Source organism: Purpureocillium lilacinum (assembly GCF_023168085.1).
Source record: "Purpureocillium lilacinum CBS 284.36 DNA, scaffold_6, whole genome shotgun sequence".
NCBI lineage: Eukaryota > Fungi > Ascomycota > Sordariomycetes > Hypocreales > Ophiocordycipitaceae > Purpureocillium > Purpureocillium lilacinum.
The window spans coordinates 3,307,459-3,324,643 of record NW_027072116.1 but is presented as its reverse complement, the minus strand read 5'-3'; the positions used below and the strand labels follow the sequence as shown (position 1 = coordinate 3,324,643).

At 54.1% G+C, this 17,185-nt stretch overlaps 4 protein-coding genes across 4 annotated transcripts; 2 read left to right on the top strand and 2 right to left on the bottom strand.

The window, feature by feature from the left end:
- Nucleotides 1-302: 302 nt before the first annotated feature.
- PLICBS_008905 (uncharacterized protein) lies at nt 303-1,818 on the top strand (the record flags this gene model as incomplete). Its single annotated transcript, XM_065601492.1, has 4 exons — nt 303-957; nt 1,015-1,521; nt 1,576-1,740; nt 1,802-1,818. The coding sequence occupies 4 exons, from the start codon at nt 303-305 to the stop codon at nt 1,816-1,818; spliced, it is 1,344 nt and encodes a 447-aa protein (XP_065457564.1).
- A 9,727-nt stretch (nt 1,819-11,545) lies between these two features.
- Nucleotides 11,546-13,198, top strand: PLICBS_008904 (uncharacterized protein; the record flags this gene model as incomplete). The annotated part of the gene is made up of 2 exons (XM_065601491.1): nt 11,546-11,843; nt 12,357-13,198. 2 exons carry the CDS (start codon nt 11,546-11,548, stop codon nt 13,196-13,198), a joined length of 1,140 nt encoding a protein of 379 aa, XP_065457563.1.
- Nucleotides 13,199-14,462: 1,264 nt separating this feature from the next.
- PLICBS_008903 (uncharacterized protein) lies at nt 14,463-15,016 on the bottom strand (the record flags this gene model as incomplete). Its single annotated transcript, XM_065601490.1, has 3 exons — nt 14,463-14,465; nt 14,549-14,733; nt 14,803-15,016. 3 exons carry the CDS (start codon nt 15,014-15,016, stop codon nt 14,463-14,465), a joined length of 402 nt encoding a protein of 133 aa, XP_065457562.1.
- A 1,017-nt stretch (nt 15,017-16,033) lies between these two features.
- PLICBS_008902 (uncharacterized protein) lies at nt 16,034-16,906 on the bottom strand (the record flags this gene model as incomplete). Its single annotated transcript, XM_018324622.2, has 3 exons — nt 16,034-16,515; nt 16,577-16,829; nt 16,898-16,906. The coding sequence occupies 3 exons, from the start codon at nt 16,904-16,906 to the stop codon at nt 16,034-16,036; spliced, it is 744 nt and encodes a 247-aa protein (XP_018176016.2).
- Between the last annotated feature and the right edge of the window lie 279 nt (nt 16,907-17,185).

Here is a 17,185-nt window from a genome sequence, read left to right as displayed (position 1 = left end):
GCCAACGAAGGCGCCATCGCAATCTGGGCCAGGGTCTAGTGGAGCAGGTCGCCCTGTCATAGGCTGGCCCCTATCAGCACGCCATTTATCGACTTCATGGTATCTTCACTTACAGATGTTCCGGTCACGACGGTTCCAAGAGAGTTGAGCCGTATCAGCAATGAAGCAGACGTAGGACGGGTATAAGACTGCAGCGAGAACAGTAGTCGCATCATGACGGATGGATTTCGGCCGCGGTTGGTTTCACCTGGCCTACCCATGGGATCTCAGAACATGTCATACGTCCCCACGGAGTCGCCAAGATGAACACAGGTCCCGATAATGCTTCACAGGGCGACGAAAGCCGGCCAGGAGCCAGTGTGGCCTCGAAAGAGTCCATTGAAGTTCCCGGGTATGACCCTCGGCTTGAAATTCAGCCCAGAGAGAGCCGGAGGGCAGTGCTCAAGGTCGACTTTCTCATCATGCCCGTCATTGTGTTATGCTTCTGTTTCCTGCAGTTCGACCGCACAAATATCGGCAACGCCTTGACAGACACCCTTCGGAAGGACATCAATGTGGATAACTCGGACATCAACCTTGCGCAAACCCTCTTCACAGTTGGTTTTATCATTACCGAGTTGCCCTTCAATCTTGTCAGCAGATATGTCGGGCCAGAGCGATTTCTTCCCATCACCATGTTTCTTTGGGGAATTGCGACTTGGAGCCAGGCCTTCCTGCGAAACGGAACGGGCCTCTGCGTCGCCAGGTTCTTCATAGGTGCATTGGAGGGCGGTTATATCCCCGGATTCGCACTTTACATTGCGAAGTTCTATACAAACGAGGAACTGGCACTTCGTTATGCTTTATTTTGGGCCTCGAATAGCGTTGCTGGCGCACTGGGCGGGCCCTTGTCTCTGGGGCTGATCTCACTCGGTGGCCGAGGAGGTCTTAAAGGCTGGCAGTGGTTGTTCATCATCGGTAAGTTTGTCAATTCTTATCAACGCAGTAAGCGGCCGACTCGCTGACTTGACCAAGAGGGAGTCTTGACCTGTGTCCTCGGAGTCGCCGCCTACATATATCTGCCGCATGGCGCGGCTGAGCCGAAGACATTCTTCGGCAAGTCCGTCTGCCTGTTCAGTGACCACGAAGCATCCATCATTGTCACCAGAGTCATCAGGAACGACACCAGCAAGGCACATCGATATCGCAAGCCGGTGTTGCCTTCCCATATTGTCGAAACGTTTACTGACTGGAGACTGTACGGCCATCTTGTTGCAGCCCTGCTCTCCATGGTTATGATTGCGCCTATGAACACCTACGCACCGTCCATCATCAAGTCACTCGGCTTCACTGCCCTTCAAGCAAACGGGCTCAATTCCGTGGGCAGTGTTTGCGCGTTGATCCTCTCTGTGTCACTAGCATTTAGCAGCGACAAATTCCACGAGCGCGGGATACATATTGCCGTGGGGTATTCGTGGGGAGCCGCAGGTCTTTTGTGGCTCGCTTTGGCCCCTGGAAGCGTTGGGAAATGGGGCCTCTATGGTATGAATTACTTTCCCCGCTATGAAATGAGAAGGTCTGACAACCGTTCACTAGGCGGCGTCGTGTGGACGCAGATGGGCATGGGATGTGCTCAAGCAATCAGCGCAGCGTGGCTCGCAACCAAAATGCAGGACTACAAACGCCCGATAGCACTAGCCGCCTATGTGATGAGCATTCAGCTCGCCAACTTCCCCGGCAACCAACTCTTCCGACAACAGGGTATGCTGAACAGGCCTTGCGGGAGACTCAGATTGCTGACAGGACACGCAGATGCTCCCAGATACAAGCGAGGCTTGATTATCGCCGCTATTTGTGCCCTTGCCGCTTCGGTGGTAATTCTTGTCTGGAAATTGCTGTATCGGATGTTTGACAATGGGGATGCGGGTGTGGAAACACGTCAGGACGTCGAAGCTCACCAGGAAAATTCGGAATTTAAAGTCTAGTGGCGACTTGAACGCATACAGCCGTTGGCAGTTTTCGCGATAAATAAATTAAAAAGCCCAACGAAATTTATCTGTGACTATCAGGGTTGACAACTGCTCATAGCTCACATCTAGTATTCAGGAGATGCCAGTCGCGATATTTCAAGTCATGCGAGGAAGTAAGGCCTGTCTCGGGTGAAGCTCATCCGAGTCTAGGGTATCATTTTAATGATGGCGACTCTCGGGTCCCGCTTGTTAGAATCGGGCTTTAGTCGATGTCCGTCAAACGGCTAGTTCATATCGCGTCACGGAGGTCTTATCACGTGCCATGACGACATCCGTTATCAGGTAGGGTGATTGGTCTCTGGTGACTACGGTTAGTTATGATAGGCACGGCATGCGCTGTAACTTGCTGAGTTCTCGTCAACGCCTGCACACGTTTCACAGAAATGCTGCCGTAACTCATCGAGAACTATGCCTCCTCTCCGACCTGGAAGAGCTTCCAAAGCGTGTGATCTCTGTCACAAGTACAAGACGAGATGTTACGTATCACAAGTCAATGGGGGTACCTGTCTCCGATGTGAGACACTGTCTCAACCATGTTCCCTCCAAGGGTCGCCGCATTCCAGGGCGTCAGGCTATGAGCATCGTCCAGACTTCCGTAGCCCTGCGACGACGAGCAACGATGCTTCCGTATCGGAAAGGTAGGTGAGAGGCGCATACTCCGACTGAGAGAAGCTGTCGCGACTGATTACAGCCCAGTACAGGCTCGCACGTCTTGAGACAGCGATGCAGACTGTTGTGCAACGTCTTGATGCCAATTCGGGGGGCCTGGCTGTGGCAAGGCATACGCCCACCGTGGCAGTAGTGGCTCGTCAAGTTTCGCCGGAACGCAATCGGGCTCCTGTGTTACTGATTCGAGACGCCACGACTGATGCTGGGCTCACAACGCCCCAATCCTACGATGAGGGCATCGACAACGCGGGATGGAGTATCATCGCTAGCGGACTGATGACAACATCAATGGTCAATTCACTCATAGCACTGTTAGTATACGACCCTCAGCGATCTCAGTCTTCTCATACTTACGACGGACAGGTTCCATGAGAATTATGGCCGATGGGTCAGGTTCCCGCAAGATCTATCGACTGTCATGCTCCAATTGCAGACCACAAAATCACGCTTGCTGCTCTATAGTGTCCTGCTCATCGCCGTGAGGCACAAAACCCAGGAACTTGCTGATCAACTGGCCCCGAAGCTGTTCCACGAGGTGAAGAGGCTGTTACAACAGGCAATGCTTGCGGCCGACCAGCCCATAGAGTTTTTTCAAGCTGTCGTTATTCTAAGCCTCTGGTCATCTACCATTGGGCAACGTCCACTTAGCATCGACAGCTGGCTTCTGACAAGTCATGCCTTCGTGCAAGCAACATCAAGTCCCGCTATCGCGCACATTCTTCAGCCCTCGTACCAGCGAGCCACATCACGAGAGTGCGACCTGGATGTCATATATATATGGAACCATCTCTGCGTGGCACACCTACAGTCTGTGGATCACTCGGCCATGTCCTCAAGTGTCAATCTAACAGTTGCAGATATTGCGTTGTACTACAGCGGCAGTCATTCCTCAACCAGGCCCAGATCGATCAGTGTCTTCGGATGGCAGAAAGCGATCATGTCACAAACTACGAGGCTCGAATGGCTGCGGAGGTGCAGCTATACTGGATCATTTATCAGGAGTCCTGCAAAGGTCAAGCGGCTATGGAAAACACCAATGATGCACTACAGAGTTGGAAGCAACGGTGGGCTGCATTGTTCAGTGAGCTACACAGAGCACCTGTCAACGCTGGCGTTGTCACACACTGACCGTTCAGACCAACAACGTTCGCAGTTCTTGCAAATGGGCTTTTACTTTGGACAGTTACTAGCAAGCCATCAGACGCTGTGTAACGCCTCCACCAGCCCCAAAAGCTCTATACTTGCAGAAATGGTCCACCTCTGCAAGACTATTATAAATCTGGCCATCGAAACGGCAGATGAACGGACGCGACACCTGACAGACCACATATACCACATCTTAACCTTCTCCGCACTCACGCTTACACAAATTCTCCACACGTACGAGTCAAACCTTCAGGCTGCGGGGCATGACATTGCCGCTCTGGATGAGCTCGTCATCAAGCTGGCAAACTGGCTGAAGTCAATTGGCCTTCGGTGCCATATCTCACACATGTTTAGCCAGACGCTTATCATGAAGGTCAAAAAGCTCAGAAATTGTTCCATCTCCGATGGGATAATCGGTGATGCGGCGCTCAAAGGGTCTGAACTGGCTGCTGCGAGTGGACAGGATGAATGTCATTCCGATATCACTTTTTCTTTTCCCGACTTCATAGACTCCGAGCTTTTGAGCATGGTTACAAACACTGATGGCTGGCCTCAGTGGGACTCAAATTGAGTGCTCGGCAGACATATTGCTTGCCCGGAGAAAATCGCGTCGATAGCTGCGAACAAGAACTGTCCTTGATTGGCCTGTCGGGACTTGCCGTCAATGAAACACGTTCTGCTGCTGATGTCTGGTCCCTAGTGTGGCCCAACGTGATAAGCTGTAACGGTCTCAACTAAGTGTGTCGACAACTAGCTGAGCGACTGCAACGAGTATCCTAAAGCTAAGGAAAAAGGAAAGAAAGAAAGAAGAGAAGAGAAAGTTGCAGAAAGGAACACGAGCTTTTGAGCGGAGCTCCGGAGCTGGTGTGGATCCCGGTCGAGAGCGGAGCCGAGACCCACACGGGCCCAGCCCGTTACAATACCCCCCTCCTCCTCCCGTTTTGAGGGGGTTGCCTCGATCCAACTTTCCCATGAACCGCTTCATACTGAGCCAAGGCTGTCGTGTCTGCGACAAACTTCACCGGTTCCCACGTTGGTTCTACCCAACCAACCCATTTGACAAGCACCTTCCACTGCCGTCCCACCTTCTTCCGTCCACGAACCTCCTCTACCTCCCACAACTCGCCGTCATCCGTGAGGATCGCCGGTGGTCGATAGTCGTCCGATGTCTGCGACGGAAGCGGATCGTCCGCTGCTAATCGTAAGAGAGACACGTGGAAAACGTTGTGGACTCCAGGCGGCGTGTCAAGTCGACATGCGTGCGACCCAACTGTCTCCAGGACTGTATACTTGCCCGAAAGCCAATCCAGCTTCTTGGATGGTCGATTGGACCGAATATTGCGCAGTCGAAGCCATACTTTGTCTCCTGGCTTGAACTGGTCTGAAGGTTGCCGTCGGGTGTTGGTATTCTCCTCTTGTCGTTCCTGTGCCGAAGCCATGGCAGCTTGCGCCCATTCCGTTGCCTCTTGGAGCTGTTGCACGATGCCTTCTGCTCTGGCCACGGGCGACTTGCCGTCCATCCGCAGCTTCTCTTTAACTTGGATGGGCTCGATGTGGTAGCCGTGCGTGAGAAAGAACGGGCTCTGTCCCGTGGAGGTTGCCGTGCGATTGTTGATGGCCATGGCGGCCGCCGGTAACAGCTCGTCCCAATCGTCCTGCGCATACGTCGCGAAGATGCGAATGTATCGTTCGACCTCTTGATTAGCCCTCTCCGTGGCGCCATCTGTCTCGGGATGCCAGGCCGTCGACAGTCTCTGCTTGATGTGCAATAGCTCACATAGTCTCTTCCACATCCTGCTGGTGAACTGCGTTCCTCGGTCGGTGACAACTGCCCCAGGGATACCATGGTGCTGAACCACGTTTCGCACCAAAGCTTTGGCCGTCGTCTCTGCCGTAATATCTTTGAGCGACTCGAAAATAACGCTCTTGGACAAGCGATCTGTGACGACCATCAAGTTGGTGGACCCGTTTGACCTCGTCGGCGGCAGGCCTGTCACAAAGTCGATTGACAACTCCGACCAGATCCGCTCAGGGATGGGCAGCGGCTTCAGAAGTCCGCGCCGCTTTTCCCTCCAGATGTTACTCCGCCCGCACACGTCGCAGTTCCTCACAAATCGGCGGGCATCTGCATCTAAGCCTGGCCAGTAGAACCGTCTACTCAACAGGGACTTGAGCATGTCCCGTCCCGGATGTCCCGCGAGTGCCGAATCGTGCGTTTCCTGCATCAGTCGGGTGCGTAAGGGCTCATAATTAGGCACCCAAATCCGTTCTCGCCAACAAAGTCGCTGGCCGTCGTCGATGGAGCACTCTGACAGCATAACAGGCAGACCCCACTGCGATGGTAGTCGTCTCTCGCCCTGCTGTACCGCCTTCCGGATGAGCCAATACCGGTTGTGCTGCCTCAGGCCATCATTCCATAATCTTTGCAGCTCCTCGTCTATGAAAGGGTTCTCGACTGACTCATCTTGCTCGGCCGGCGCGTCACCAGGCTGGTCAGTGTCTCCCTTGGTGACATAACCGCTTTTGACTCTCGTCACCAGACCACCTCCCTTGATTGGCTCGAGCAATTGTACGCGCCGTCCTCGGAGGCGCTCATCTTCGGCGCTCTGTGGCATGTCCTGTTCCCGTCGCGATAGTGCATCCGGCACCACGGCTTCCTTACCCGGTCGGTGCTTGATCGTCAAGTTGTATCGCGATAGTGTCTCAGCCCACCGTGCTTGCCGCTCACTCAGCGGTTGCTTCTTCGTGAAATATTGTAGGTTGAGATGGTCCGTCATGATGGTGAACGACGCGACGCTCCTTAGCTCGGCGTCCCAATGCTCCAGGCAGCGAATGATCGCCAACAGTTCTTTGTCGTGGATTGGGTAATTGCATTCCGCCGGCGCGTTCTTCTTCGAAAAGAAGGCGACGGGTCGCATGATGCCGTCATCACCCCGTTGCGAGAGTGCGCCTCCGGTGACATAACCAGACGAATCTGTCTCGACAACTGTTTCCCTGTCCGGATCCCATTGCGCAAGGACCGGTGCGCTGATGAAGCGCAATTTTAGCTCCTCAAATGCTGTCTGACACTCCTGGGACCAGGCAAACGTAGCATCCTTCTTCGTAAGCGCCGTCAACGGTGACGCGATATTTGAGAATTTCGGGATGAACTGCCGGTAGTAATTTGCAAAGCCCAGAAAGCTTCTGACTCCCTTCACGGAGCGTGGCGGCTGCCACTGTTGGATTGCTTGCACCTTCTCCGGATCCACGCGGATGCCCTTTCCGGCTTCTACAATGAAGCCCAAATACTTCACGCTCGTCGCTTCAAACTCGCATTTGTCGATGTCGATCTGCAGTCCCGCATCCTTGAGTCGCGCAAGGACTAGTTTGACTTTCTTCCGATGATCAGCGAGTGAGCCGCTCGAGTAGATCAGGATGTCATCAATGTAGGCCGAGCAGAACTCATCGAGAAACTCCCGTAGCGTGTGGTTGATGTAGCGCTGAAAAGTCGCGGGTGCCCCAGTCAGCCCAAATGGCGTGACCAGCCATTCGTAAAGCCCGTATCGCGTGCGGAAAGCTGTCTTCCACTCGTCTCCCTTCTCGATGCGTACTTTGTGGAACGCAGCAATGACGTCCAGCTTCGTCAGCCATTTCGCCTTCGACAGCGACCGCAAGGTCTCCTCAATCAACGGTAGCGGGTAACGATCTTTCTTGGTGATTGCGTTCAACCCGCGGTAGTCCACGCAAAAACGCAACCCTCCGCCCGGCTTGCGCACAAAGAGCACGGGCGCGGATGCCGGCGAACTGCTCGCGCGAATGAATCCCTTGTCGAGTAACTCGGTGAGCGTCCTGCGTAGGACAATCAGCTCTTCTCGTGACATGCCGTATAACGGTCCCCATGGCGGCTCTTTCTCTTTGCCGTTTGCATCCCTCTCTAAAATAATCTTATGATCTGAGCCGGGTCGATGCGGTGGCAAGCGGTCTGCCTGACCTCGGTCAAACACCGACAAATAGTCGTGATAGTGCGTCGGCAGCTTCTCTCTGGCGTCGGTCTTCTTCTTCGGCGCCAGTGCCTTCTCAATGTCCGCTAAACTTGCCGAGAAAACGCGCAGCCCGCGCTGGTCCTGTTTCTCCTTCCTCGCTCGTCGGACAAGCCCTGCGAAGGTCGCTGCTGGCTGTCCGGACAGTTCGTATCGCTCGTAGCGGTTGGGGTCTCTTTCTTTGACCCAATGATCCTGTGAGCCGATGTGCAGTAAGCCCTTCGAGGGGTAAAGGGCAACGTCCTCCTTGTTCATCCAGGTTCGCCCAAGCATGACTTCATCAGTCTGGTCGGGGATAATGTAGAAGAAAAATCGCTTCTTGCGGTATCCATCGATGTCGATGTCGGCGTAGGTCACGCCCCGGATAACGCCAGGCAACGACGTGCTTACCTCGTCCAGCGTTCGTGGCGTGATGGGAATACGCGGCAGGCGCGCCTTGCGGACTAGAGCTTCGTTGACCGTCCCGTAGCACAGACAGCCGGAATCGACGTGGGCGGTCGAATAATATTCTCGGTTGATCCCTATGTTGACATAGAAGGGCGGGCTGTCCATTTCGCGCTCCAACTGTTTCCACTCTGCCCGGGCCTGCTGGTGCTCCTGGCGGCGATTTTGGCCAGGAGCTATTCGTTTCCCAAATCGTCGTCCGAGGCAGTCTCATACTGACTGCTTCGCTCGTCCTCTTGCTCCTGGTGGTCTCTCGTCTTAAGTTCGACCCTGGCAACCTTTGTTTTGGGCTGTGGACGCTCCGGCTTCCCCGCTGGCTCTGGCTTCCCAGCCGGGCGCTCCCGCGGTCTCTGAGTGCAGTATGCGGCTATATGGCCGATTTCGTCGCACCGGAAGCACCTCCTCTCGTCTCGCGACCAACGCCTACTGTCCTTACGTTCGTCTTGTCGAGCACCAGTTCGTCCTATCTTGGTAGACTCCCAATCCATTTGTTCCGGGCTCTCCGTCCTCGATGATAATGCCAGCTTGGGTTGGTGGTAATGATTCGTATGTCCCCAATTCGGGTTCGCTTTCCCGGGATTTCCAACCTTCTCCTTCCTGTTCAAGCCGTCGAGCCTAGAAGATACTTTCTGTAAGGTCTGGACCCAGGCTGAGTACACTCTCCGATCTAAATCCGTATAGACTGTTGCGAGACGTAGCTGCTGGTTGAGTGCCCCTTCGAGGTAACTTATCTTGACATCCTCCGGCCAGGCCGCACCGCCCGAATCGGCCAATTCTCTCTCGAACCTCGGCAGGAAAGTAGCGAACGACTCGTTCTCTCGCTGCCTGAGGGTCCGCAGCCTTTCCATCGCCCGCGCTTTTGCATTGGGGTCCCCATAACACTCTTCCAAATATTGGAGGTAATGATCCGGATCCGACATTCCGTCGTTCCCTCCTGCTTCCACATACGCTATGGTCATCCGCTGCGGTGCGCCACCGAGCCTTGCATAGATGTAGGCGAATTGATCGGCCCTGCCACCTATGGCTCCTCCATCCACTCGAAGCTTGTTCTTCATTTCGCTGAGCCAGGCACGAAATTCCAGCCGGTTTCCTTCGAACCGCGGGGGATCCGGCAGAGTCGGTTTCCTCTTGGCTGGCGCGACTTCAGTCAAGTTCGCTCGACTGCCTTCCGACTGTGCTGTATCGACGGATGGTGGCGCGCAGGGCGTCTCCGTTGGCGTGGCGACAGCTGACTGGAGAGCGCGGATTTGTGTTCTAACCTCTTCACGGTCTGCTTCGCGTTCTGCACGCAACGCTTGCAGTTGTTCCGACATTTGGCTCATCATTTGCATGAGCATTTGGGAGGTTCGCTCCTGCGAGCCTCCATCGTGGTTGTTAGCCTCCATCGGGGAAGCTGTTCGTCCGGTCGTTCGTATCGAAATCTTTCGATTCAGGTCGGGTGTTTCGATCAGGCGAGATGTTTTCGATTCGGCTCGACTTCCTATCCCTTCCTGGGATCTTCTGCTACTCGTGGTGCACACGAGGCCTCTGCAGGTAAGCTGTGCTCCGTTGCCCCTAGGCAAGAGCCTTCCGCTACTCGCTATCCGAACGAGGTCCTAGCGGGAATCCGATACCGCACTGCTCGCAAGCAGTCTTCTGCTACTCGTGTGCTGCACGATGTCCTAGCACGCATCCAAAGCTCGGTCGCCCACAGGCGAGAGCCTTCTGCTGCTCGTCGCTTGACGAGGTTTTCGCAGGAACCAGTACTCAATTGCTACTTGCGCAAGAGTCTTCCGCCAATCGTCGTAGATGGCGGGCACGTGGGCTAGCCGCGGCTGCCCTACCTCTGCTGCTCCGTACGGGACGAAGTTACCAGCCTTCTGCTCTACCGGCTTGAACACTCGGCAAGCCGAGCAGGAACCCAACCAAATGACTCCGGTCAAATGGTTCTCGCCTCTCCAGGCACTCTCCTGCGCCGCCGGTCACGCACACTGAAGCGGTGCCGGCGCTGCTATTCCCGCTTGACGCGTACGTCGCGCGGCGAACTCCGCAGCGTATTGCCAATGATCGAGATCAATGGTGCGCTCGTGGAAAGGAGCTTTAGGATAATGTAACGGTCTCAACTAAGTGTGTCGACAACTAGCTGAGCGACTGCAACGAGTATCCTAAAGCTAAGGAAAAAGGAAAGAAAGAAAGAAGAGAAGAGAAAGTTGCAGAAAGGAACACGAGCTTTTGAGCGGAGCTCCGGAGCTGGTGTGGATCCCGGTCGAGAGCGGAGCCGAGACCCACACGGGCCCAGCCCGTTACATAAGCTTGTCTTAAGATTCGCACCGATCGCCACTGCAAGAATGGCTGCAGCCCCACCTTGAGGTCTTTTTGATCACAGTGCCAGTCGAGAATGAACCTGGTTTCCATTGCTGAAGCCAACACCGAATGGGCTGCAGGGGTGCGCTTCTTGTGATACCGGCTAGGTAACGGGCAAGGCTCGATTCGCGCCTAAAACGCTGGGTTTGGAAGCTTGAAATCTCTCCAGTCCTGACCTCTGGGCCATTCCCTGGCCGTGGCATAGTACCGGATGACATTCTGTTTCGGGCCTCGGTCCTTACCGGAACTCTACCAATCTACCTCTGTTGTCCCTTTCGTGCCGAGGCTTGTACGGCAGTTCCGCCCCACACAGATCGGGAAGCCAAGCAAGGGGATCCCTGGGCGCGGGGTAATAGCGTGCCACCAGACGCGGGGAGATGCGGAGGCGGCCAAGGCGGCTCCAAAACCAACTTCGGAACCCCTGTCGGGCTCCTTCGTGGCACAAGTACAGCGCTACAGGGCACTTTACGCCACTCATGGCCAAAACGCCCCCAGAATTCAGATGGTGCCTTACCCGCGGCTACCGGATACCTTCTCAAACCTTGTTTTGTGGCCCTAACCATTGTCGCCGGGAGCAGCAAAAGTAGCGCAGTGGCTTGTTTTCCTGTCAATGACGTCCCAAAGAGGCAATACCATTTGACCACTCCTTCGTCATGGCAAAGCCAATTGCCGTCCTTTAGCAGTCACGGCAGGCCATTTGTGTTGGCTATTGTATCACGTTTGACAACATGTCTCGCCTGGACACACAGTACTGCATAAACGACCGAATTCGCCGTATTTATTTAAGGACTGTACCAGCAGCATGGCCCTTTCCACCGCCCGAACTTGGACCTGCTTCATCACTCTACGTTGAAAAGCTGTTGTGGAATTTCCATCCATCTCGCCCAGAAACATCCTTGAGAGCATCAGACCGCAATGGCAACGAACAGCGTCCCGGCTGACGACCTAGCCAAAGGCATCATCCCTACGGCCAAACAATCTTTGCGCGACCTCTTCGTCTGGAAGAAACGAGTGGTTACGAGCAACGATCAAGGCGAATCGCATTGCGAATGGCAAGAGCTTGATAGCTTTGTCAACCCAGTCAGCCTTCTTGCCCAGCTTTCTTTTCATGATTGGGTCTTCTTCCTCGTTGGTTGGGCTGCTTGGACCGCAGATGCCTTTGACTTCCATGCCCTGTCTATTCAGACAGTGAAACTGGCCAAGTACTACGGCCGTACGAAGACCGATGTTACAACAGCCATTACACTCTCCCTATTACTACGCTCAGTTGGCGCTGCTGTGTTTGGCCTGGCAAGTGATAAATGGGGGCGCAAATGGCCAATGGTGGCCAACATGATAATCCTTGGGGTGCTACAAATCGCAACCATCTACAGCAAAACGTTTTCGCAATTCCTGGCTGTACGAAGTTTGTTCGGTCTTTTCATGGGTGGAGTGTTTGGCAACGCAGTTGCCATGGCACTCGAGCATTGCCCGTGAGTTCAATGTTCCATTCCGACTGACCAGTTCGACAAAAGCTGCAACACATGCTGATCATACACGTCTAGAGCAAAGGCACGCGGTATAGTATCCGGCATTCTACACCAAGGATACTCTCTAGCGTATGTTTTCGCCGCGTGTGCGAATCTGGGCGTTGGCGGTGGGGTCAATACCTGGAAGACAGTCTTTTGGATTGGCGGCAAGTTTTACAACACTAATATAGAGAGGCTCATACTGACACATATCTCAGGCGGCATCTCCATTGGTGTGGGAATTCTACGCATGTTCTTCCCTGAGTCAAGACAATTCGTCGAAGCCCACAGGGCCGCCAGCAACAGAACGTCTGGCGGGGCGTTCTGGAGACAAACCAAGCGCATGCTTGTACAGGAGTGGCGAATATGTGTCTACTGTACCTTCCTCATGACGTGGTTCAACTTTTACGCCCACACATCCCAGGACTCATACACGACATTCCTGCTTACGGAGAAGGAGCTCGACAATGCAGGAGCCTCTCGTGCTTCTATACTCATGAAGACAGGGGCTTTTTTCGGTGGCACAACGATTGGGTACCTAAGTCAGTTCATTGGCCGACGAAGATCAATCGTTATTGCCATAACGATTTCGGGGCTGCTGATTCCTGCATGGATTCTACCGCAAGGAGAGAGGGCACTCAGTGTCACGGCCTTCTTCATGCAGTTTTTTGTCTCCGGTGCTTATGGCGTTATCCCTATTCACCTGAATGAATTGTCACCCATTGGCTATCGCGCGACATTCCCTGGAGTAACCTATCAGGTCGGCAACATGATATCCTCTCCAGCGGCGCAAATTGTCAACGCGATCTCGGAGAAGATATATATCAGGTCAAAATCCGGCCACTCTGTTGAGGCATACGGACCGGTCATGGGTATTGCAAGCGGCATTATTGCGCTTGGCATCGCTGTTACTACTATGCTGGGTCCAGAAAAGCACGGAAAGGAGTTCGAAGAACTTATTTCGGGCACGGAAGACCGTTCTCTCAGCAAGGCTATGGACATCTTGGAAGAAGAAGAAGTCGTGGACATCCCTACATCTGCCCAGGGGAAGGCAAAGTAATGGTACGCGGATTAGGTGTCCTGAGATGGGAGCAATCGCCTTCTCAATATAGAAACGCAGGGGAAACTACTAAATGCTGTATCGGAAACCCATGTCTTGCTCATCGGTGAGGTCTGAATCGAGTGACAACCCCCTTTGCATCCCTTCCGCCTCGATCGCGGTTTGGTATCGCTCACCGTGGGGGTGCACGGCAAGGGCGTCCCGCTTCTTGTTGATTCTGGTAACTATAAAGAGATACAAAAGAAGAAGAATAATGAGGCATATTAAGCTGACAATGGACAGAATGCAACCTTTGATGTAACGTGGTGCATCATTTTCCGTCCAGGCGAGAGGCGATACTAAGAAAGTCAGGCATCTCGGAAAATGCAGTCGGGGTTAAAATACGCTTACCTATGGCCCCGACGCAATAGCTTATAAAGAAGCCGACACTGACGATAGATTTCTTGGTATTCCCTTTGACATTTGACGCCACGAGAGCTGTGACACCGCAAAATGGCGCTGAGACACTGGACGCCAGCCATGTAGCCGCAACGATGGCCCAAGCATTCCCGTTACGGACGGGGACAAACAACAGAACGACAGATCCCGAAAGTTGAACCAGTGCGAGAAAGATCGTTGTATATATGCGCGAGTTGGGAAATATGCGAGGGCCGAGAGCGGACACCCAGATAGCTGCAAAGCTGATGGCACCGCTAGGAGTTCCAAGAAGCATTGTGTAGAATTTGTCGTAGCCAAAGCCGTTTATAATCTGAGACGAGAACTATTCCGGTTGACTTAGCATTGGCGATGCTCTGATATGGAGAGCGTTGTAGTCCGTCTAGGAGGAAAGCATACCTTGAGAATTGGAGCCGTGAGCATGACGCAAATGGCAAAAGCAAAATAAAACCATGTTAGCGGTGACTTCAACGCTTCCCACATCTGAGCCTTGTTAAATTCTGAACGCTCTCGCGTATATCGGTCGATAGCAAGGCGCCGAGTGGCTAGCTCGCGCTCTCTGGCGTTGAGAAACCATGCAGTGGTTGTGTCCTTCGGCATCATGAAAACGAAGGCAATCCCGAACATAACTGTTATGCCACCGCAGACCAAGAAGAGAGCACGCCAGCTTGCTACGGCAATGCGGGAACCGCCAATTGCGTACATGAGCAACGGGCCAACAATTTGCGAGACGCCGTTCATCGATATCCATGCAGCGACGCGCATGGGATGTTCCTCGCGACGATACCAAAGAGAAGTGATGATGACAAAGGCTGGACTCACAGCTCCTTCACTGAGGCCAAGAAAGAAGCGTGAAGCAGCAAAGCCTGGGAAATCATGGGGAGCGCCGTTGGTCATTTCAACGACACCCCATACAACGATGGTAGCGCCAATGAAGGTCGTGACGCGGAAACGAGACAGAAGATAGGCGGCGGGATACTCCGAAACAAGCTGCCCAAAGTAAAACAGGGACACGACCCAGGAAAACTGCTCGCCATTCAAGGAGCAGTCCTTTCGTAAGCCAAACACGGCCGCGTTGTTGATGGAGTTCTTGTCGATATCTATTTGATGAGAAGGTCATTAGCCAGGCGTACAGGGAACACAATAACGCTTGAAAGTGTGATATATACATTGAAAGAGGTAAACAAACGCCATGATCGGTAGAATGACGAGGTCAATCTTCCGGACGAGCCTTGTCTCCTCGTCCGGATCAATAGCCTCGAACATGCACTCATGGTCGGAATTTTTGAGGTCTCTGTCCAAGGGGATGATACTCTGCACAGCGGGTGTCATCTGTTGCAGCGCATCCTGCGCCACCGTATTTTCGTTGCGATGTTTGCGCATTGTTCCTTTGGGTTGAGACGGCCGGCAGCGCTGACTTGGCGATAAACCTGCTGCAATAAACGTGTTGATACAAGCCTGAAGTTTATGATGAATTACCGCGACAGATTAAATAGCCGAGGACGCATGGCAGTATTGAGCCAGTTGTTTAGATGGGAAACACCAAGTTAAGAGGTAGCTGTTGGCTGAGATCAGGGAAAGGCACCAATCACGCACCCTAGCTTGAGTGCGGCTATATGGCTTGTGGCTGCGCACTTCAAAAAGCCATCAGAGTTGGCTCGCCCATCGCCCAAACTTCTCCCTCATGTTTACCCTGTGGTCTGGCAATAAGCGACTACGCGTGGTTACTTCTAGCCTACCCGATAGATGCCTGGCGCCCAAGTCGCTCGGAATTTCCTGGCAAGGTCTATGGGGTACCGAGTCACCGCCCACCAGCCTTTCAATCGCCTGTTGCACTGCTGTGCTGTTGGCCGTTTGTTCCCAGGGCCAGCAAGTTACAAACGTTGGTGCGCGTGAACACTAAAGCGAGTAAGCATCCAACGTTGTTGGCAATGGGCACTCGTCGAATGCGGAAGCCAAGTCTTGTTGCACGCGGGCGAAGCGAGGGCCAGGAGACACGTATCGTCGGACTGGGACAGCTTTTGTTATGCCTCGCTACACGGGGCACGACGTACGTTGGAAGAGTGGCATCAATAAACTGGCGGTAAGCAGGGGCGCCAGGTAGGACCAGTCGTTCATACACTATTTGCACGTATGGCATCCTTGGGCATTCGGGCAGCCAACAAGACCGCTGCGACCATGCAAAGCCCCTGTCAGGAACCCACCATGTTAGTGATGGGCCTCGCTGCTATTCTTGCCGGCTTCTGCCATCATGCCTCCATCAGCTTGACAGCCCGCGCCGGCTTGAATTGCCGTTTCAGTGCGCGATACGCCCAATTGCTGGCGTAGGCAGGGACGACCAGACACTCGAGCAATCTCGGCAGGTTATCTTTCCCAGCGTTATTGGCCCCCTGTGTTCCTTCACAGGGCGGCCGCTGCCGCTGCGCACCTGGCGGCGCCTTGGGCAATTAAGCCGGAGTCCTGCTGGCACAGTAAGAACCGGACGCCCAAGGTGTCCTTGGCCCAATGGTGAAAATCAGGCTGGTCGTATATCCCTGCTAGCCCCATGATCTTGTTGTGCTTGTTGCACGCTGCGCTCACAGCTTCCAGAGCCCGCCGGAACAGAGGGGCCTGGAAGTCTGCGGGGACGCCCAGGGCGATGGCCAAGTCATTGGAGCCCACCAACAACACATCCACTCCGTCGACGGCCGCAATGTCCTCGATGCAGCGTATGGCGTTCTGGCTCTCAATCATGACGATGACTGAAGATGCGGAGGCATTAGTCTCCTCGATAATCGTGGTTGCTATGGCAGGCTTCAGGGAGAAGACCGGTAGTTGTCCTGTCATTGAGCGGCAGCCCGCGGGAGGATACTTGGATATGGACACAGCTGCGCGTGCCCCTTCTGCTAGAAGTCAGCTATCCAAAGTCCCGCACATTGGGCGTCACAAATTTCTTCGTCTCACCAGCGCTGTCTACATGGGGGAACACGACCCCCATTGCCCCGCCATCTAGCACCTTCTGCACGTAGCCATTGCCGCACTGATGTGGAACGCGGACAAACGGCGTCAGTCCGATCAACAGGCAGGCACAGCTGAGGCTGCTCGCATTATCAATCGACAGCGTCGAATGCTCCAAATCAATGAAGAGGCTATCAAAGCCGGCGTTCTTGGCCAGTTGCGCAATCTGTGCATTCGTCACAAGTCTGACCCCGAGAGCCTAAGGCGCCACAGTTAGCAAGTTCCCTGTGGCACCTGCGGCGATTAGGTCGTTTTGGTCGGGCTCACTTTGCACATCTGCCCAGAGGCTGCGCGCGTCACCAATTTGTTTTCGGGTGCCATTCTGGGGGCCTTTTCCGATCAGTTAGACAATACAGCGATCTCATGCCCTCGGATACGCAGAATCTGGCGGAAACTCTGCAATAGGAGAGTCTACGCAGTATTTAATGGCCGTATACTGCAGTTGAGAGCTGTGCTTTAGTTTGGCACATCGTTGGGTCGCCGATGGCGCAGTCTCGGACCGGTGGCTGGCGTGCCTCGCCGGCTGCCACGTTTCTCGCGGACTTGGATGCCCCG